Below are 23,676 nucleotides of genomic sequence, written 5' to 3'. Positions count from 1 at the left end.
ATTCCAGTTCAATAAATATGGGATGGGATTTGGACATCAGGTGATTTTGTTACATGGTTCCAATTAAAAACTATCATTTCATCCCTTTCTTAGAATACACCTCCCTATCAACTATAAGAGTAGTAACCAGAGGGAACTGAAATCCAGATACTCATGATCCTAATGTAAAATACTGAATATATTGTGAATCTATTACAGTTCAAGATGGCAAAGTACTGAATGAACTTACAGGTAAATGATAGACCAGATACTCTACTATGATATCATTATCACATATCCCAGTTTGACTAAATAAGTTATTTTGAACTGGGAAATGGAAGTGGAGAACATGGAGAAGTGTTTACTTCTAAGATGAATAATATATGTGGCAGAGGGGACTGTATTCCACAGATGAGAATAACTCAGTGATTTGTTTTCTGTCACTTCTGTTTTGGATCAGGGAAAGGAAGATTTAGCTCATAATCTCAATGTAGTCTAAACAATGAGAGATTTTCTATAATTAAAAGTGCTAGCCATGGGGTTGTGGCTGTAGCTTAGTAGAGCAATTGCCTAGCATGTGTGAGGCACTCACACATAAAAATAAATAAAATAAAAAAGTTTTGGGTCCATTTACAATTAAAGAAAAAAAAAAAAGTTCTAACCAGGTGTGCTGGCATGCACTTATAGTGCCAGGTATTCTGAAGGCTGAGGCAGGAAGATCACTTGAACTCATGCATTCAAGACCAGATGGGGCAACACAATGATTTGCAGGAGGAGAGGAGAGAAGAGGCAGGGGCAAGAGAAGAGAGGAGAGGAGAAAAGGAAAAAGAAAAGTGCTGTAACTTCTCTTATAATCTGGGCCTACAATGCTAAAATGCAGTGTGCTTTTATGTAATTATCAGTTTGTATTTATATTTAACTAGTAATCTAGGCTAGTAATTAGTATCAGTCAAAACAAATGTTGTTGGGGCTGGAGTTGGAGATCAGTAGTAGAGTGCCTGCCTAGCACATGTGAGGCACTGGGTTTGATCCTCAGCACTACATAAATATAAAGTAAAGGCATTGTGTCCATATATAACTAAAAGAAAAAATATATATGTAATATCTATTAAAAATATGCTGTTAGCAGAGGGAAAAATATCAGTGAAACACATTATAAATTACTGTGTTCAGAAAACTATGATGAATAAAACCATTAAATAGGGGAGGGGAATACAAAGATTAAGTGACAAAAGATTAATACCACACAGAAAGTTTGAAGATGAGGCTGGATGCAGTAGCCTATGCCTGTCATCCCAGCTATTCAGGAGGCTGAGGCAAGAGGAATGCAAGTCCAAGACCAGCTCTATACAACTTAGGGAGACCATCCCAATAAAAAAAAGAAAAAGAAAAAAAGAAAGAAAAGCTAGACACAGTGGCACACACCTGTAATCCCAGAGGCTCAGGAGGTCCTAAGCAACTCAGTGAAACCCTACCTCTAAATAAAACACAAAAAGGGCAAGCGATGTGGCTCAGTGTTTTGAGTGCCCCTGGGTTCAGACCCCAGTACCAAAAAAAAAAAAAAAAAAAAAGCTGGGACTGTAGTGGTAGAGTTCTTGCACAGCAAGCTTGAAAGTTTGAGGTCCTGGGTTCAATCCCTAGTATCACAGGGGGAGAAAAGTCTAGAGATTACATAAAGATTACATAAAAAAACACTTTGGAAAACCCAACCTTCATCTGAAAATATTATATATACACACACATATGTGTATTCATTTATTTATTTAATATATACACTATTATCAACTATTATCCACAGGGAATTGTCAGAGTCAAAAAAATTATGAGAAGGATATCTTATAAATGAAAGTATTATGACTGTAAGAATAGGAATATGCTAAACTGAGGTGACAACTAGAAAGAAGACAGTTTAAGAAATAATTTCAGGAATCCCTATATAAGGAATCTCAAAATGAGTGATTTTTACTATTTCTAATAATAATAAAAAATAAGAGGATTGTGGGTATAGCTCATTGTTAGAGCACTTGCCTAGCATGTGTGAGGCACTGGGTTCAATCCTCAGTACTGGAAAAACAAAGGGAGAGAGAGAGAGAAAGGAAAAGAGAGAAAGAGAGAGGGAGAGGGAGAGGGAGGATTAATGGGATTACTTTATTTAACAAAAAGGAGAGAAAAGACTCAATGGAGGAAAAAGGAATGGGTCTGAATCCTATTCTTTAACATCATTTTCTTTCTTCCATTTTACCATTTCCCCATTTTGATACATCATTGTGAAGTCAACATAATATAGAGATGAAGTTTGTGTATTTATGTGTGTACATAAGTAAAATCAAAAATGAAAATTAAAACATGTTTCAGAAAAATTCAAACAACTGAAACTAATTTCTCATTATTTTAAATATTTCACTAAGTTGTTTTTACAATTTTGATCCCCATCCACTGCATCATCTGAGGAGGGAAAGATGCTACCTAGATCTCTCAGAAATTTATTGTCTGTGTCCAATTAAATAAAATCATGGCCTGGAAGCATAGCTCGGTGGTATGGCACATGCTTAGCATACTTGAAGCCTTGTGTTTGATCAACAGCACCACCAAAAAAACAAAAACAAAAACAAAAACAAAAACCAATCAATCCTCCTCTGTTTATAATACAGTGAGAGATTTACATTCACAATGGCAACAGAAATCACAGACATCTTTATTTGAAAAGCTAATATTCAGCCAGACAGAGGCTTGGAAAGCTGAGGCAGGAGGATTACAGGTTCAAAGACAGCCTCAGTAACTTAGTGAGACCCTATCTCAAAATAAAATGCAAAAAAGGACTGGGGATGTGGCTCACTGGTTAAGTGCCTGTGGGTTCAATGACTGGTACAAAAAAAAAAAAGAGAGAAAGAAAAAGTAAAGTTATTATATTCCAAGAAATCCATGTAGAGAACATCAATTACTATTAATGGAGAAATAAAAAGTTTTTGTTTGAGACATTTGAGAAATCAGTAACAGAGCATTAAGATTCCTGACCAAAATTACATGCTGAAGACTTTACAAGTATTACGAAACTCTCTTCACAAGCAACAAGAATCTCATTTCCCCTTTCTCAGTACCTAGCATTTCCAGCAACATTCAACTTGGGTGGACCTACACAACGCCAAAGGAGTATTTTCTAAAAATGATTCTTTCATAGTACTTATTTATATAATTGATCGCATATCTCATCACTATGTTTGCCATGCTGATGACAGAATACAGTATGGTATCATTTGCTATCTAACAAAAAACATTGTTTATTTAATATCTATACAATGAAATATAGCTAATTTAAATAGCTCATTCCAAAGAATTATAAAACTATATTTTTGTTTTTAGATCAGGAAGACCCTCTTTCCTAATTTTTGTAGAAGCTATCAAATAGCATCTGAAAGTCAAAGTGATAGTAAACAAACTGAAAACCAAACCCTCCAAACTAACCAAGGACAATTTTTTAAATCTTTAAAAAATATATGTCTATAACCCAAATATCATCAATAGTTTTCCTTAAGTGGCAATGTATTTGTGATTAAAAAAAAAAAAAATTACTGAATCACTGATGAAGGGAAATTCAATGACCTGGGCTGTTAGGATAACAATGCTGAAACTCCTCACATTTACCTTCTTTAATGCTTTTACTAAATCTGCATAATCGCCCGCTTCCAATTTGGGGTTTTTCACTAGTACTTCTACAGCCTCCAGGGCTTCTTTTCTCTCTTGCCATTTTTTTGCTTCCTGTAAGACACAAATGACTCACTTGTAAGATAGCAGAATGAAAGCCTATTTTTTGTACTCTACTAATTCAAAAACATAACTTTTTGTTTTTTAGAAACTTTCTGTAAAGTTAAAAAACAAAATTGCAAAACTGCAACCAATCATAGTACTTTGTTCATACAATTTTTGTGCACATATAAAATGTATTTTCATAAGATTTCATGACCCTAAAGTAATGTAAGTAAACACAATGTCATACTTTTCCATCTCATTTTCTAGGTAAATGGTAATAAACAGTTATCAAACAGAAAATATCAGAAAAAGCATTTCTAGTTCATCTTATAGTGGCACAATTACAAGAAAGGAAATTTTATTTTGACAATTTTAAAAAGACCAGAAAAGAATAATCACATAACTAGCAACCAAAACTCTACTAACTTTGGAAGTCAGTTTTCTGAATGTGAGTATAATTCTACTCTGGTTGGTTTTTTTTTTTTTTTTTTTTTTTTTTTTAATTTTTTTTTGTTGTAGATGGACAAAATACCTTTATTTTATTTATTTATATATTTTATGTGGTGCTGAGGATCAAATTCAGGACCTAGCATGTGCTAGGTAAGCACTCTACCACAGAGTCGCAACCCAGCCCCTAATCCTTGTTTTATGGTTATAAAGTAGAATATGTTTCATTCAAGATCAAATAATCATTCAACAGTTTGAACACCCACTATATAAAAAACAGGAAATACAAAGATAATAAACTTGATACCCTGGAGATTATAGTTTAATTCAATTTATCAAATGTTTGTTAGTCAGAAGTTACTCAAGGAACTGATAGCAGAGCCAGAAACGTCTTCAATAAATAACTACAAGGTCATAACTAGTAGGAAGAAGAAGTACAGATTGTTTTGTTATAGAGCCAGAGAAATTAACTTAGTTGAGGCAGTTAGGACCTGCCTGCAAAAAGTGATGCTTAGGACTGGGATTGTGGCTCAGTGGTAGAGTGCTTGCCTGGCATGTGTGAGGCCCTGGGTTCGATCCTCGGCACCACATGTAAATAAATAAGTAAATAAATAAAATAGAGGTTCATTGACAACTAGAAAAAATATTTTTAAAAAGGTGAGACTTAAAAGATGAAGAGATATTATTTGGAGAATGTTGGGAGAGGAATGTTGTTGGTAGAAAGAACTGCACATGTTAATACCCAGATTTAAAAAAAAGAAAAAGAAAAAAAAAAGTGGCACTTTTGCTATTGGGAGATGCCCAGCATGGCTAAAACAGGAGAGAGAGAATAATCAGAGATGTGGCTGGAAGGTAAATGGGCCTTTGATGGTGCCACAGATGGTCTCAATGGTCACAGAATGATTTCTAAGACTTTTTTTTTTTAAGATCAGTGGAAGTCACTGAAGAGTTTTAATCAGATTTTAGTATGGTAAGGTTTACATTTTATAAAATGGTATACCTCTAATTACACTGTGAAATATGATGGGAAGAGGGAAAAATAGATGGTGGTAATTGGCATAGGACTATTTTTTTCAATTGGACATGAGTTAGCAATGTCTGGAGACATTTTTAATTGTTATTATTTGAGGGAATGGTACTACTTATATTTGGTGGATAAATGCCACAGATGCTGTTAAATATCCTACAATGCACAAGAAGCTCTACCAAAACAGAGCTATGTGGAAAAAAAAAAAAAGTCAACAGTGCCAAGGTCAAGAAATCTGAGTTAATGTAGCGGCAGTGGGGATGAAAAAAAAGGGGATAAATTTTTGGCAAAATATGTAAGAAAAAGTGCCACAATATTTGTATGTGCGAAGTAGTATAGGAGCAAAGAAAGCAACTAACTCACTCTGCTAAGGAAGATATGATCTGTAGGGGCATATACCAGAAGAGGGCTCAGCAGAATATTTTCTAACTCTATCCAAGTAATTATTTAAAATGAAATAAATGAAAGAAATATAGCCATTACTTACAATTTTGTCATAAAAGTCTTTGGGAAGTTTGGAAAGGATCTCTACTGCTTCCAAAAGCTCATAAGCATCTATCTGAGGCACTTCATCACCATCATCACCACCTTTGAGGAAGCAAAACAAAACAAAACAAACCTTAAAAACAGAAAGAAAGGTTTTACTTCAGTTACCAGTCTTTTTACATTCCCTGAAGAAATCTTCATATGGAAGGGAAAACAGTTATTAGTGCCACATGAAACTTAAAATTTATTAAAGGAAGTTCTTCAAAATATGCCTAGTAACACTCTTGTGGAAGTGGCAGTTCCTACTGATTTTTAAAGAAACTGGAGTTTAAAATTAGCTTACCTCCCTCAGCATCTCCACCAGCAGACTGTTGCTGTTCCAATTTAGCTTCTAGTTCTTGTTGAGAACGTAGAAACCGAGTTGGTTTGGGAGCACCTGTTGGCAGTTTGACCCATTCTTCTTCTAGTTCTTTCAACTGCAAATATCATAAAATATTTTAAAATCTTATCCACATTCTGCCATTAAAGAATATGCTTAATACTTATATTCACTGCTATATTGGGATTCAATTTCTTATTTATGTGTTTTAATAAGGCAAACAAAAAAAGGTAAATTTAAATTGTATATATTTTGTTGCTTAAGTCATAACAAATTATATTTACTACACTGAGGAGTTATGTCTCAAACACTAATGAAGAATAAAATCCACATTTTAAGACAATCTCATTAGTTCATGAATTCAGATTATATTCTCACTGTCAGAAAAGTCTTCAAAATTAATTTTAAGAAAAGGCCAGATATAATGTGTTTTACCAAAATAGATATAATGTGTTTTACCAAGTCCTCCTACCCGATAGAAATATAAAGGGATCTTTTAAACAGTTACAGATTTAACATAGTATACAGAAATTAAGAATGGAGTTGGGGGTTGTAGCTCAGTGGTAGAGTGCTTGGAGACAGAGAAAGAAAGAGAAAGGGAGAGAAAAAAAAAAGAACAATAATTATGTATAAGGATAGAAAAGGAGAGAATACTAACAATGACAGAAAGGGAATATTTTCATATGAACCTTCCGCAAAGGCAAGCAGAGAACTTTGTGCCTCACCTGAACAGAGTTTATATTTTGTAATGGGGGTCTCAGAGCATCCCGAATCCATCTATAAATCTCCACAGCAATTAGTTTGGCTTCATCTCGAACAGCCTTTTCTCGAGATTCAAAGAGTTTTGGCAATACTTTGATAATTGGCTTAAGCAATATGATTTTGGAACCAAATTCACTAGAAGTAAAAAATTGGGGGAAAAATCATCAACACATATGTACTTGGATTGGGTACACATGCATAGTTTCATACCATTTATTAAGAGTTATATAGGTTGAACTTTTTTTTAAGGCAGAAAAGAAAAAAAGGAACTCATAATAATGTGTGTATTTAGATGTCATTCTTCCAAGAGTATTATTTAATGCCTAGGGCCCAAAATAATATTATCATTTTAAAATTAACTTTCTGGGTAGCCAGACTAGGAATAATTCAAACCTATAAAGGACAAAAACATGTAGTATTTTAAATATATAAAAAATTTTTTGAAAATATAAGCAAGTTAGCTAATATATATTTAGATGAGTAAAATCTACCTTAAAGTAACTTTTAATATTCTTATAATTAAGATGATTCACTCAACCAGAGAGATCACAAATCCTGGCAGTGTATTTCATTTCAGACTTTGCAAGTATCATACCAGAAATGCAGGTATCATAAATCTCTTTGCTTCTGTTTTCCATGGGGAAAATAGTTGCAATCTGATTTCATATAAAAATGTATCATATTTAGAATTCAGTAGGGGTGCACACTTATAATCCCAGTAACTCAAAAGGCTGATGCAGGAGTATACTATGTTTGAGGCTGGCCTGCGCAATTTAGTGGGACCTTGTCCCAAAATAAAATTAAAAAGGCTAGGGATATAGCTCAGTGGGTTCAATTCCTAGTAGTAACCCCCACCTCAAAAAGGAAGATAGTATATTTAACCTTATATATCTATCACATACTATATTTTCAAGTTCCCAACTAGTCAATTTTAGTTTTCTGAAATCACTGCTAACATTTCTGAACAATAAATTCTGGAGGAAGGATTTTGTTATGAAAGAAACATGAATTTCTGAATTAGCAGTGCAGTCTAAATATATTGATTAATATGTATAAATAGCTTTCATTTGCACAAATTTAACAAAATTGTTTAGTAATAGCTATTGGCATACTCCAACAGATTAAAGAAGAATGTGAAAATACTTTCCCTAGAAAGTGATTTGTAATAAAATTCCTGGCTATGTTATGAAATTACAGATTAAAATAAATTAGTTGGCCCTTAACACACTTAAGGTCTCCTTTAAAATGCCCTTTCTATTATTAGAAAAGAACACTTAACTTGGCTCAGTTGATCTTAAGACTAAAGAAAAAAATAAAAAATTAAGGTGATCTTAAACCATTCCATTTTGGGTTATTTAAGATGATGCCTGAAGAACCTAATATTTGAGATCTCTTAAATCTTCCTTTAAACAATAGAAAGGGGAATTCTTCCTTTATATTACTACTGTTTTATCTCATTCTTTTTTGTTTCTCTATTGTAGCCTACTTCTGAAAAATAGAAACTACTTCTGAAAAATAGAAACAAACAGATGGAGCAAATCCATATGGAATATAGTTACTATAACAAAATCAAATCTAATTCTGATACTAAAAACATTACTATAGAAAAAAAATGAAAGATATTAAAGTCTGTTAGGGAGGAAAGAATGTTTCTGGTCTTCTGAAGCTATTTCTAACAAAGACAACTTTAGGAGACTTTGGAACCCCCAGGTTGGCTTCAAGGTTTTTCAAGATCACAGAGAGCAACCTAGTTCCACTATAGATTCTGAAATGTTTTAGAACAAATAAAGAACTACACCAGGATGGACTAAATAACAAAATCAATGATGAAGACAGAGCTACAGCTAGAGCTAGAGCTCAGTAATAAAACTCTTATTTAGTATGAGTGAGGCCCTGGGTAAGAGCTCCAGTACTACTGCTACTGCTCCTGCTACTACCACTACTAAGAGGAGGAGGAAGATGATGACCCAAGAAGATAGTAACTTGTTCTTTCCCTACTCTTATTCTCCCAGTCAGTTTAAAGATGAAATAACTAGAGTATATGATATTCTAGACTAAAAACTTCTAATTTAAAGGTGGAAGATAAAAGTATAGTACATTTTTATTTCATTAGGGAATACCTCTACTGATACAAGCACAATTCTGATACCTGTTAATTTGCTAAATTTCTATAAGATAGAATAAATATGTTATTTGATTCTTGTAAAACATATACCTACTCTACCATAATGAGCTAGAAATAAGGAAACCTTTATCACACAAGAATCTAGGTGAAGTAAAATTTTTACAAAAGAACACAATAAACCAAGCAAAAGACAATAGAAAAGTTTAAAATATAAATCAGAATTAGTTTAACAACATTAAACAATGATGATTTCACTGTTTTAGAAGGAGTGCCAAATCAGAACAAACTACTGATTTGTCTAAGTCAGAGTTTCATAGCAAATTACAGTCATTTGTTCCTGAAGGAAGATTCCATTCATGAAAAGCTTCAAACCAAACAAGAAATTCTAGGGTTGAAAATGACTTAGGTAAAAGTTATTTTCTATTTGCTGTTTAATATATGCTATATTAAAAGCATATAGTCATTTGCTTCTACTTTATCAAAAAGGCATTTAAACCAAGATTTGCTATAGTGAACAAACTGTTTCACAGCCAACATTTCAAAGTACATAAGTCTGTATTTGAGGACAAGAAAAGAAAATCTTAGGAGTGAGTTTCTATTTGACAGCCAATTTTAATAGGATGACAAGTTCATCTTCATTAGAAAGGGATTTAGAAAAAGTAATCACACAACACACTTGAAGGCTAAAACTACCCAATACAAAATGACACACTTGAGGAACGACTTTACTTTTTCCAGATCACTTTCCTGTTGTGGCATGCCAAGTCAAGTTCAGCAGTTTCCACTTCTGTTTAAACCAGGAACCCAAACTCAGTTGAGATCCTCTAGGTAACAGAACTAAAGCAAAAGAAAAATCTTACCTTAAGGCTTTTCTCAGTGTTTCTATACAGGCCACGATTATCTTGGGGTTCTTATTGTCCAGGCCTTTCAGAAGCTCTTCTTGCACAGCCTCTCCTTTCTCAATCTCTATGTACATGAGACAAATCTCTATGCCCAGTTCCTTGGCTTTGGCTTTAGGCTGGTTGAACACTTTACTTACAACACCTGATACAACTTCTCCTGTGGTTCTATAATATAAAAAACCACCACCACACACAAAAGACATGCTTTAGTAGTCATGGAAATGGGGTATGTGAGTACTTTTACAAAAGCTTCAAAGTAAAATGAGTTTCTAACTTTTAAATTTACATTTCAGAACATTAATAAAACCTTATGCAAGCCACAGTTTAAGACATGTCACACCAGACATAGCTTTAGTTTATAAATGTAAAAAATTCAAAAAAGAAAGCAAAAATGCCTTAAAATCCTACCAAGAAAACTACTTCAAATTTTTTGATATCCATCCTTCCAGACCTTTCTCTAAAGCATATTTCTCTCTCTTTCTCTCACATGTGCGTGGATATACAAGTATATTTTACAAAAATAGGATTACAGAGTATTTGTTTTTTAAAAAATTTTAAATTGTTTAAAATATTTCTTTGGACAAGAGAATTTCTTCACTTAAGGACATAAAAGAATATATGTACTTTTAATGAGAAAAGGCTGCTTTCAACTGCTTAGTAAAGTTTTATAATAACTATTTCTTTGAGGCTCCTCTAAATTAAATAAAACCTGTACTCCTAGGGACTAGAAGAATTGAGTGTGTTGGAATTATGTACAGAATTTGTCAAAAAAAGCAGTTTCTGATATCAGAAGAAAAATGAAAAAAAGCAATGGTTTGCTGGTTAACTAAACTGTCAAATGGTTTCTTCTCTTTATTGGTACAATCTTTGAATTAGTAGTGCCCTTGGGTTAAGTAACCTCCCCCCAACCCCCCAACCCCTGCAAAAAAAAAGTACATCTTTCTTATATACTTAAGTCAGGGTCCCAACTTTTGGGGAGGTATAGAAGATTCTAATCCTTTTTTTTGGGGGGGGGGGTGGACAGTACCAGGAATTGAATTTAGGGGTACTCAACCACTGAGCCACATCCCCAGGCCTTTTTTTCTCTTTTATTTAGAGACAGGGTCTCACCGAGTTGCTTAGCACCTCACTTTTGCTGAAGTTGGTTTTGAACTCGAGATCCTTCTGCCTCAGTCTCCTGAGCTGCTGGGATTACAGGCATGTGCCACCATGCCTGGCCCTGGAAGATTCTAATCAAAGACTTAAAAATGAGGGTTTAAAAAAAAAAAAATCAAGTTTATGAGGTATAAGAAAGTGGGTGACTGGAGACTTCTGTCACCTGTAGCTCAAGTCAAACAAGTCAGCAATCACAGAGGTTTAGTTAGCATTCCCTCTCCCAGGAGATAAAATGCCTAAACTTTAAGGTAAAAGTTCAAAATTTGGCTTCTTTTTTTTTTTTTTTTTTTGTGGGGGGGGGTGGGGGGTGGCGTGGGGGGAAGTTACTTGAACCCAAGGGCACTTAACCACTGAGTTACATCCCTAGTCCTTTTAATTTATTTTCTTAAGATTAAAAAAAAAAAAGTTTTAGTTGTAGATGGACACAGTAATTTTGTCTTATTTATTTTTTTATGTGGTGCTGAGAATCAGAACCAGTGCCTCACAAGTGCGAGGCAAGCAAGCACTCTACTACTAAGCCATCACCCCAGCCCCGCCCTTTTTATTTTGAGACAGGGACTCGCTAAGTTGCTGAGGCTGGCCTTGAACTTATGATCCTCCTGCCTCAGCCTTCTGAGTCACTGGGATTACAGGTGTGCAGCACTGTGCTTGGCTTTGACTTTTGTTTTAATCCTTTTTAAAAAGATCTCAGGAACCATTTAGACTTTGAAAGTGAAGACTATGAAAAACAAGTATTAAGGAGTTATGAAAATAAGAAAATTCATATATTCTAAAATGGTCAATAACTAAGGATCTATAAATACATGTAACCTATGTAGCTCCTGACAAGGATTGCTACCAGAATAGTTAGAAACTACTTACTTTCCTGCTACGTGGGCATTTTCAACATAAACAAGTGCAGCTTCTAGTCCTTTCAATTGAACCACTGCATTGGAATCAGTGACAAATTTTTTGATCAATCCTAAAAACTTGGACCATTCTGGACTCTTTTCATCCTTTATTTTCTGGAAGATCTTCAGGGCTTCTTCATATCCACTTAACCTTGCTTTCCACAGCTAAAATAAAAGTAATATTTTTGAAAAAGAATTTAATGAACCTATCTACTGTTAATCTGGAAGAGAGAAGGAAAAAAATGAATATTCTTTACCAAGTAATTTGAACAAAGGATCCCATGACTGGAAATAAGAAAGGAGCTTAAGAAATTCAGCTAATTTTCAAAAAAGATAAATGTATCTCATTTTGTTTTCAAGTATTAGTTACTTCTTCTTTAGAATATGGCATTGAAGATATATTACAACTCAAACATAAGAAATCACCCTGACAAAACTTCCCATTCTCCAGAGTATGCTGTTTTTCACTGTCATTTGTGTAATATTAAGCAGTTGTATACTAATCTATGCTATACTTATCAATATTTAATCAATAATTTTAATTAGATTCTGAGCTTTTTTTTTCACTTATTTGTACAACAGGCATTTAATATATATAAAAAAATATAGTTTTGACCCTCCTGAAGCTTACATTCCAGTATCAGAGAAAGACTACTTTGTATGATTAAATACCAAGTAGCTCAGTGGTAAAGTACTTGCCTAGATTTGCCTAGTATGCACAAGGCCCTTGTGGGGAGGGGCCTGAATGATGGTGATTATTATATAGAATGAAGAAGTGGTTCTGTCCAAGGACACAGGAACTAAGGCTTCAAATTTCTACTCTTCATAGGTAGAATTCTAATTATACAACTGTGTGGGTTAATGTATTTATTCTGTATTTTTAATAATCAACAACCATAAATCTTAAATAATGAAAATTCAAAGGAAACTAGTTAATAAGAACACAAAATAGGTAACTTGAGAACTTAAAGTAGAATAAATTTACAAGGGAGAGAATGAAATACAAAAATCTACTAACTGGTAGATATTTGTTGTTTTAAAAATCATTAAAGTCAGGCACCATGGTGCATACCTGTAAACCCAGCTACTTGAGAGGCTGAGGCAGGAGGATTGCAAACTGAGGCCAGAATGGGCAATTTAGGGAGACCTCATTTCAAAATAAAATTAAATGGGATAGGGGTTTACCTCAGTGATAAAGCTCTTGCCTAGCACGTACCTAACTTATACTTCTTAAAAGTACAACTTACTTTCCACTTCACTAATATGTCTCCTTCCTTCCTTCCTTTCTTATTTTGGAACTGGGAATTGAAACCAGGGCCCCTTTACTGCTAAGTTATATCCCCAGTCCTTTCTACTTTGAGACGGGGTCTTGCTAAATTGCTGAGGTTGGCCTGGAATCTGTGATCCTCCTACTTCAGCCTACTGAGCCACTGAGATTACACATGAGCAGCACCATGCCCAGCTCTGTTTTCTTTCTCCAATTCTTTCCAGAAATTCAAAAATATTTTAAAAATTGAGCTGGAGATATCTACTTTCAAAGACATAAAATAACAAGCACTTAAAAGGTATCAGTGTTTTTGAAATTGCCAATGTTTCACATGCTTCTAAGTAAGAGAGCAATACCACTGATGCCAAAACAAGTCAATGACACTGAAATTTGAATTTCAGATGAGTCTTACCTTGTGTTCACATTTCTGATCAACTGGCAATTTCAACCACTCACTGTCATCTCCCATTGTGCTTCCAGTTTTTCCTTGGAATTAAAAGTAGTTCCTGGTCAGATAAAAGTAGATACCTATTACTTCCAGCAATCAAGTCGTCTCTTAAGATAAAATACTTTTTCTCGGATTATTATTTCTTTAAAAAAAAATTGGAGGGGGTACTGGGAACTGAACTCAGTGACACTCAATCACTGAGCCACATAGCCATTCCTATTTTCTATTTAATTTAGAGACAGGGTCTCACTAAGTTGCTTAGTGTCTCACTTTTGCTGAGGCTGGCTTTGAACTCTCAATCCTCCTGAGGGATTACAGGCATGTGCCACCTTGCATCAGATTATTATTTTATCATGCATGCACTGAAAGAGTAAAATATCCATTTTTTAATCAGATGCCCATTTAATTCCATTACCAGAACATTTTCTAAAAACAAAAAGCCAATCAAAAAATCTAAATCTAAACAAGGGTTAGGCTTTTTAAAAAAAAATTTTTTTTTCTTATAGTTGTAGACGGACAGAATGACTTTATTTTATTCATTTATTTTTAATGTGGTGCTAAGGATCAAATCCAGTGCCTCACACATGCTAGGTAAGCATGCCACCACTGACTTACAGCCCCAGCCCCAAGTTAGGCAGTTTTTTTTTTTTAAATGATTATATATTTTCCCAAAGGAAAACTCAGATTCATGAACAAGTTAAAATTTTTTTCACTTTTTAAAAAAATTTTTATTTTTACAGACTACATTTTCCAAGTTAAAATTTTAAAGGATGTGGAAGACAGACATATGCCACCCCAAAATCTATTTTTTTTCCCATATTTCCATTTGGTCATTCAGAAAAGTTCAGACACAGGGATAGCTCTGAAAAGTTGTCCTTTTGTAAAAGAAGCCTATACGTAGTCAGGTAATCTACACAAGCAAATAGCACAGGGTTTTCTTCTCTGAGGTCTTCTGTCTGTCTAAAAATAGGATTTGGGGATGATGGTATCACAGTAGAAGAAACTAGAGGTAGGTACCTGGAAGACAGAAAGACTGCCACAGATGTAACTTATTCTTCTGACGGTATTTTACATGGAAGACTATCAGTTTAATGAGACAAGTTTTTATTTGCTGTGCTCTCCTCCCCTGTCCCCGCAAAGTGCTGAGCCCCATTCCTTTCTGTAGCTCAGGATGTTAGGAAAACTTCAATCACCTTCCACATAATGTTCATTAGCTCAACTGTCAAACTTTAAGAGGGCAAAGAAAAAAATTTCTCTCCTCTATAAGTGAACAAGGAAAGAGGTTTACAGAAGTCAAATTTTCAACTTTTCACCTAAAATTCCTTACAGAGGCCAGGTGTGGTGGCGCATGCCTGAATCCCATTGGCCAGGAGGTTGAGGCAGGAGTATCACAAGTTCAAAGCCAGCATCAGAAACTTAGCAAGGTCCTAAGCAACTTATCGAGACTCTGTCTAAAATAAAAATGGCTAGGGATGTGGCTCAGTGGTTAAGACCCCTCGGTTCAATTCCCAATACAAATAATAAGTGGAAAAATCTCAAAGCTACACAGCTCTCTACCTAATTCCAGTAAATATGACTCTAGTGCTTGTTTACATAAATTAGCAAAAAATTAAATCCCTGAGTGAACTATTCCTTTATAAATATTCCATTTTTAGTAGTTTATAGTCTGTGTTCCTTTAACCAATGTTATCTATTTAGATAACACCCTTTTTTTTCCTGATTATAAAAATAATTTGTTAGATGAAAAAAATTTAGTACCTACTGAAAACACACAAGTAAGTAATAAAACACAATTTTACCATCTAATAGTTATCAACTAGTAACTGCAATGAATGCAATGTATAAATTATATGAAAAAGAGCTGGATGCACCATGGTGCAGATCTATCATCCCAGCACTTAGGAGGCTGAGGCAGAAGGCTCACAAATTAAGAGGCCAGTCTCAGCAACTTCATGAAACCCTGTCTCAAAACTAAAAAAATAAAAAGGGCTAGGGATGTAGTTCAGTTGTAAAGCACCTCTGGGTTCAATCCCCAGTAAAAATTAATTAATTTTAAAAAGGAAGAAGAGGCAAAATCCTTTTGTAACCTTCCTCCTACCAGACATTTCTCCCTATTTGATAATGTGATTTAATATCTACATAGCACTCCATTTTATAAACATACCATAATGATCAATCCTACTATGGGACATTTAAATTGTTTCCAATTTTCCAATATCACAAATAATATAGCAGAGGTACTGCTTACATCTCAATTCACAATCCTGGTTTCACATAAAATATATTTTCAATAGATACTTGTTTAACAAATATATACCGTGATAATTTCTATAATGAATTGGGCACTGGGCAAAGTCCTTTTAAATATGTTAGTATGCTTGTATTAACATCAACTACATGGGGAAAAGTATTTTTCCCACTTTACACACTAGGTTCATAAAGATTAAGTAACTTGCCAAAACAACACAACTGGTAGGCAGTGTTCTTACACTCAAAACCTGGAATTCCTTTTATATCTTACTCACTCCTTTCAAAAGAAGGAGATATCTCAGGAAAATTATTTTTATATAAAAAGAAACCTGAATTGTGAAAGTTTTGTTTGTTTTGGTACCAAGAATTGAAATTACTAAGTTATACACCCAGTTTTTTTTTTATTTTTTATTTTCTTGGTACCAGGGATTGAATCTGGGGGACCAACAACTGAGCAACATTCCCAGTTCTTTTTATATTTTATTTTGAGATAAGGTCTTGCTAAGTTACGTAGGGCCTTGCTAAATTGCTGAGGCTGGCCTTGAACCTGGGTTCCTCCTGCTTTAACTTCCCGAGTCTCTGGGATTACAGGTATTCACCAATGCACCTGGCAGCAATGTGTTTTAGAATGAGAGTCAAACCTTATATAGGATCTGAAGAAACTCAAATTCAGCGATGGTGGGACAAGCTAGTACAATAATTTGGACAACAATATGGAATTGTCTAAATTGAAGATGCACATATCCCACCATCCAGCAATTTAATTCCTAGGTATATACTCTAAAAATCAATGCTGATTACCTAAGTCTTATATAAGGATGTCCATAACAGTGTTGTTTATAATAAAAGTTAGATTCACCATATGTTCATTAAAAGTACAATGAATATATAGTGATGTATTCACAAAGTGCAATATTAAATAGCAATGAAAAAGAATGAACTATGAAGTGCATTTCAAACTCTATAGTGAAGGACTGCCCCTCCCCAACAATCAACTGTACATTGGCATGTTTATAAAATACAACGAAATTATTAGATTCAAAAATTCCCCAGGTAAATGCAAAATGGTCCAGTTGCTACATAAAACAATTTGGTGCTTTCTCAAAATGTTAAGCACAAAATTGTCATTTGATCCCACAATTCTACTACTAGGTGTACATCCAAAAGAACTCAGAGTAGGACTCAAAAAGTACTTGCATATTCATGTTCATAGCAGTACTATTTGCAATAGCCTAAAAACAAAACAAAAACAGCCCAAATATACATCGACAGATGAATAAACAGTGATATGTACATACAATGAAATATCAACTCTGCCATAAGAGGGAACAAAATACTGACAAATGCTACAACATGGATAAACCTCAAAAACAGTATGTTAAGTGAAAGAAGACAAAGAGAAAAGGTCCCAAACTATATGACTCCATTCATATGAGCTATCCAGAATAGGCAACTCAATACAGAAAATATGCAGACTGGTGGCTGCCAGCAGCTTGGAAGAGTGGGGAATGAATAATGCTGAAAAGATAAGGGAGTACTAACAGGTGCTTTGAAGTGATGGAAAGGTTTTGGAACTAGATTTGAGGTGGTGGTTGTACAACATGATGAATGTGCTAAATGTCACTCAGTTGTTCATTTAAAAATGGTTAATTTGGGACTGGAGCTGTAGCTCAGTGGTAGAGTGCTTGGCTAGCATGTGCAAGGTCCTGGGATCAATTCCCAGGACTATTAAAAAATAAATAAAATAAATTTTGTTATGTCAATTTTACCTGATGGTTTTAAAAAAATTCCTCCAGGGCTGGGGTTGTGATTCAGTGGTAGAGCACTCACCTAGCACATGTGAGGTAATGGGTTTGATCCTCAGCACCTCATAAAAATAAATATAAAGGTATTGTGCCCATTTACAACTTAAAAAAAAAAAAACTTTTTTAAAAAAAGTTTCTCAAAAAAAAAAAAAAAAAAAAAAAGTTTCTCCAGGTGATTCTAATGTTCAGTCTGGGATGAACATCTCTAACTTAGTAAAAATCTGAACTGCAAAAGTAAACTTTTTAAAGAGAAACACTCAATGAAAACTTTGAAAAACACTATAACCAAAAGCATGTAAATAAGAATATTCAGTTGTCATATTCTGAGTTCACCACAATACTTTTTTTCCCCTGTTGGTTATATTTTCCTTTTAGAAACACAAAGAAAATGGCTATCCAAACTAAATGCCTCATATAAAATTTAGATGCCATTGTGTTATATCTTCAGAAATGACATCTGCTATTTTATAGCCTGGGTTTAAAAAAAAATTGTTCATGATTTTCCTTCTTTTTATGCAAAGGAAAGGCTTGCTTTATACTAAAACTTATCTGACCACTAAAATAATGAACACAGTCTGTATATACATGTAACAATCAGCACTCTTGGTCTGCCTTTGTGTTTGTTTTTGTTCAGGATTGACAGACTAAGAAAAAAAGAACTTCATTAACTTTTCCCCATAATTATTTTAATTTTAAAATTGATTTTCAGTATTTTTGACACAAAAAACAAACGTGTTAATGAGTTATGAAGCATTACAATAAAACAGGCATACTGATCTACCAATCTAAAAACTGAACACTGTCATTACTGTACCTATGTGTTTCTTTCCCACCCCATCCTTCTTCCCACAGAAGTAAATTCCCAAAATATGTTTAGTTTTATGCCTTAATCCCATGTCCCTAAGTAATAAAATGAACAGTGCATGATCATTTGTGAGCTCTAGAAGATTACACTGTATGTAGTCTTCTGTAACAAGTTATTTCACTATTTTGCTCCTGAGAAACAAAGTCTGGTGGTCCATTTTCAGAATATAGTATTTAGCCTTAAATGTAAAATTGTTGTGTAAGATCCAATCAGTCATTTTGAGCTTCCCAACCTGTATCCAATCATAGCCATTTTAACTGCAGCCCTTCCTTTGTCCTCCCCAACTTTAAAATTAGCCAATCACGAAGACTGTAACCCCAAACTCCTACCAGAGCAGGGGCAGTGCTGCATTAGGGATGAAAAGAGGTGAGCTACCAGCCCAAGTGTGCTTGCTTGTCAGACTTTGTTTGGTAGCACACCTTCTGCAGAAGTAGTTTGCCTTGCTGAGTAACTTTGGGTATGTGCCTAATTTCTTGTGGCACCCCATGTTTCTAACACTTATAAAACTCATCTAGGTGGTATACTATATAGTTCAGTGCTATTTGAAGTGTGCTCTAAAAGCTGATGGTGTAGTTCAGAGGTAGAGTGCTTTGTCTAGCATGCACATGCCTGGGGTTAGATCCTGAGCACTGCAAACAAAGAAACAAACTAAAAAAAGCGTGGTCCAAACTCTTGTGCTGGTTCACAAACTATAACCACAGATGAATACAGAAATAGAGACAATATCTTAGAAACTTTCACAGCATCTATTCTAACTTCTTTTACTTTGATAGGTTTATTCAGCAAGGCTCAAGTATAAATCCAAAGAGAAGAATAAGATGGAAAATAAAGGTTGGGAAGCTGTCAAGTTTGGAACCTGGGTTTTTGTAAGCAAATGTTAAGGAATTTGAATTTTAACCCCAAGACAAAAGATTTTGGAGGACTGCTACTGGTAAAATTACATACATTATCAAGCCTTGTTTTTTTCAAAGATAATATAAAACAATGTAAAGAATGGCTTGGAATATAGCAGAAATGGAGGGAAAAGAGAAGACTGCAAAAAAAGGTCTAAAAAAAGATGATGGTAGCCTAGACCTAAGGATAGCAGCACTGCAAGTATCAATGCAGGCCCTTGCTGAGTGAATGTTGAGGGAGTTTTAAGAGAGGGATGGAGAAGGGGTCTTGGACAAGCTGAGCTGACGTACACTAAACAAGTACGGATGTGGGCAGGAGTTGGGGATTCAAGCCTGAAGCTCAAAAGGAGAAGTGACACAATGATTAAAATTTAGGAGTTATAAGCATACAAATTATGTTTATCACCTTCAATTTTTGCCTAGGAATCTAAAGAAAAAAGAATATCTTTAAAACCACTAATGATTTGCCAAGCATGGTGGCAAATGCCGGTAATCCCTGCAACTCAGGAGGCTGAAACAAGAGGATCACAAGTTCAAGACCAGTCTTAGCCTTTAAAATTTAATGAGGTCCTCAGCAATTTAGTTAGACCCTGTCTCAAAACAAAAATTAAAGGGCTGAGCACCCCTAGGTTTAATCTCTAGTACCAAAACAAACAAACAAAACAAAAAACAAAAAAACCCACTACCAATTTGAGGTGAGACCTTGGATAAGTACACTTAGGCAAATGTATGTTGCCTCAGCACACATTCGTGTAAAGGAGAGAGAGGATTACCTACCTCAGAGCATCATTGTATGGATTATGTATTAGTTCTTGTAGAACTCTTAGATGAGGTACTTAACATCCAGCAAAGGTACAATAAATGTTCTCAATTTATATGAGTATTTGGCATTCCTAATTTGAAAATATTTCATTTAAAATTACGCTTGACTTTAATTTGCAACTTAATAGAATTAAAAGAACATAAATACCTCAAACTTAATTTAGTTAGAATTTTGTTCATAAGTTAGCTGAAAATGATATAGTCATTAATAAATCAAAAATTAAACACTTGAAAGAAAATAAAATGAATAAAATGTACTATAACATATAGACACCCTATACTTTTGTTATAATTCACTTTCTTTACTTTTATTTCTGCACTGACCCAATAAGGAACTGAAACTGAAGCCTTTCTTTATCCTCTTTTGGTTTAGTTAATACATGAGTGAAAGGCTGAGTATCCCTCTCCTGCTTGTACAAATATAAAATGAAATTAACACTATTTATCTCTCATTTAGTCTTACTAGCCTACAGAGAGTTTTGTTTTGTTTTGTTTGCGGTGCTGGGGATCGAACCCAGGCCTTGTGCTTGTGAGGCGAGCACTCTACCAACTGAGCTATCTCCCCAGCCCGAGAGTTCTTTTTTATGTGTGCCACTAACCTCTGAGGTCTAAAAATCCTTTCAGAGAATATTTTTTTAATGCATAAAATATATAACATTATTTTTCAAAAAAATATTTTAAAGTTGTTGATGGACCTTTATTTTACTTATTTACTAATATGTAGTGCTGATAATTGAACCCAGTGCCTCACATGCTAGGCAAGCTCTCTACCACTGAGCCACAACCCCAGCCCATACTGTTATTCTGAAGTTATGATGAGAAAAAATATTTTGCGACATTATGTCACACTTTCAGTCATATTTTAATATGTGATTAAATTATTTTAGGGTACACTGGGCTATATCACCAGCCCTTTTTATTCTTATTATATTTTGCATTTATTTTTTTCTTATGGAATAAGAAATTCCAATGCAGATATCCCCAGGTCTTTTAATTCTTTATTTTGAAATAGGGCCTCACTAGAGGCTGGCCTTGAACTAGTAACATTGCTGCATCAGCCTCCGGAGTCCCTGTGATTACAGATATGGGCTACCAGACGCAGCTTGATTTGGTTTCATGGCTTTTTTTTCTTTCTTTCTTTCCTTTTTTTAAAAAAAGATGTTAGTAATGTGGCTCTTCCCTACTGAACTACACATAAGATGCTCTTAAGCAAGAACTTTATCTTATTTATCTCTATACTCACAAAGTTTTTTAAAAAAAAAAAAGGGCTGGGGTTGTAGCTCAGTAGTAGAGTGCTTGCCTAGCACACATGAGTTACTAGGTTCGATTCTCCGCACTGCATATAAATAAATGAAAAAAAAAAAAAAAGATCCATCAACAACTAAAAAATAAGGTGTTGTGTCTATCTACAACTAAAAGAAACTATATTTTAAAAAAAAGAATGAAAATGGTATAAAGCAAGCATCACTATCCCCTTTTAACATCCAGAAAAACAGTGCAGTTAAGTATGTTGTCCAAGGTCACTTAAGCAGGGGACACTGGCGCACAGAAGGTTCTTGATTCCTAGTTTAGTGACATTACAATTTATTAACATATGGCTTCTAGATAAATACATACTTTAAACTATTCACATTTTACAAATAATGAAGACATATTTTAGTAATTGCTTAACCCAACAAAAATAAAAGAACAAATGAGAGTATATATGAAAAATAGTTTATTTGCCCCCAAAAGATTTAGGTCACTTAGGGAAATTGTTTTTGTTTATTTGTTTTTGCGGTACTAGGGATTTAACCCAGGGCCTTGTGCTTGTAAGGCAAGCACTCTGCCAACTGAGTTATCTCCCCAGCCCTAGAGAAATTTAAAATACAGTTAGTTGGGAAGGGAGAATTATCCCAAATCAGCAGCTGCATCATAACCCAGACTAACAACTAGCTGGACCTTAAAATGCTCTTCATCTGCCCTTGGCTAAGAGAGACATACCACAGTCTGTGATTTAATGGTAACCATGCAGTTCAACACCTCCCCTGGCAACACTCATTCCTAGTGAGTTGAAAAGAAAACCTTTTCTTGAGATTAACAACAGAATTATCTGTGTGTGTGTGTGCATTATAAACATATATAATAGTGGACTTTGTTATGTACTTGTACATGCACATAATACAATAGTATAATTTGGTCACTCTCATTCCCCTGTATCTCCCCTTTCCCTCCCCTTCTCCTCTTACTCTACTGTACTGGTCTCCCTTCTATTTTCATAAGATTCTCCCTCCCTTTTATTTTTTCCTTTTTTCTTTCCAGTTTCCACAATATTTTCAATATATACAGAAAATTAAAACCAAACATTCATAATAACCAAAAGTGGAAATAACCCAAATGCCCATCAACTATCAAATAGATAAATGTGTAAAATCCACAGCGAAACATTATTATAAAGAAAGTAAGTACTGACAGATTATAACATGGATGAACTTTGAAAACATTATGATCAAAGAAACCATTCAAAAAAGACTACATGTTATGATTCCATTTTTACAAAAATCAAGACTAGGACAGAAAATAGATTAGTCGTTGCCTAGGACTTGAATGTTTGAAGGAATTGGTGGTGGTGGTGGTGGTGGTGGTGGTGGTGGTGGTGTTTGATGGCTAAGATGTTTGAGAGTTTTTTTAAGGTAATGAAAATGTTCTTAAATTGTTGGTGGTGATGGTTAACACAAATGAGTATACTGAAGCCCAATGATTTACAAACTTTTAATGGGTTAACTGCATAGTAGGTAAATTATATTCCTCAATAAGGCTGTTTAAAAAAAAAAAAAAAAAACTAAACTAAAAAGCCAGGTGCAGTGGTGCATACGTGTAATCCTAGCAACTTGGGAGGCTGAGGCAGGAGGATCCCAAGTTCAAAGTCAGTCCAGTCCCAGCAATTCAGTGAGGCCCTAAGCAGCTTAGTGAGACCCTGTCTCAAAATACAAAATAATAAAGGGCTGGGGATTGGCTCAGTGGTTAAGTGCCCCTAGGTTCAATCCTTGGTACCAAACCACCAGCTATGACCACCACCAACAAAACACCCAGTGGCAAAGATGATATTTTAAGTGCTTGCCTCGTATACAGAAGACCATGGGCTAAATACCCAGCACCACACACACACTCAAAAAAATATTGTAGGCTGAAAAAACATGAAAGGCAAAATTTTGGAAGTAGGAAAATAGTGACCATGTCTAGAGAACACTCCATTATGGGAGTGTAAGATCAGAAAAGGAGGCTATGGTCAGATCTAGAGATAATTATATTAAGCTAAACAGAAGGAAATGCTAGTTTATTGAAGCAGGGCAATGACATCATCCTACTTACTTCACATAGATAAATTTAGGTAGAATAAATTAGAAATAAAGTAGAATAGAGAGATTTGATAGGGAATTAGTGTAGT

General features: G+C 34.5%; 1 protein-coding gene across 2 annotated transcripts in view; it reads right to left on the bottom strand.

The window, feature by feature from the left end:
• Nucleotides 1-23,676, bottom strand: part of Ckap5 (cytoskeleton associated protein 5) — a 100,179-nt gene that overhangs the window by 52,096 nt on the left and 24,407 nt on the right. For both annotated transcript variants that reach the window (XM_047518676.1, XM_047518677.1), the window contains exons 2-8: nucleotides 13,579-13,672; nucleotides 11,871-12,064; nucleotides 9,813-10,019; nucleotides 6,791-6,962; nucleotides 6,030-6,162; nucleotides 5,688-5,788; nucleotides 3,622-3,735 (exon numbers count right to left, since the gene is read on the bottom strand). In XM_047518676.1, the coding sequence (XP_047374632.1) occupies nucleotides 3,622-3,735; nucleotides 5,688-5,788; nucleotides 6,030-6,162; nucleotides 6,791-6,962; nucleotides 9,813-10,019; nucleotides 11,871-12,064; nucleotides 13,579-13,635 (978 nt within the window). In that variant the 5' untranslated portion in view covers nucleotides 13,636-13,672. The remainder of the gene's footprint in view (nucleotides 1-3,621; nucleotides 3,736-5,687; nucleotides 5,789-6,029; nucleotides 6,163-6,790; nucleotides 6,963-9,812; nucleotides 10,020-11,870; nucleotides 12,065-13,578; nucleotides 13,673-23,676) is intronic.

This window comes from Sciurus carolinensis, chromosome 11, assembly GCF_902686445.1.
Source record: "Sciurus carolinensis chromosome 11, mSciCar1.2, whole genome shotgun sequence".
Lineage (NCBI taxonomy): Eukaryota > Metazoa > Chordata > Mammalia > Rodentia > Sciuridae > Sciurus > Sciurus carolinensis.
The sequence above is the reverse complement of the archived record's forward strand: the minus strand, read 5'-3'. Positions and strand labels throughout refer to the sequence as shown.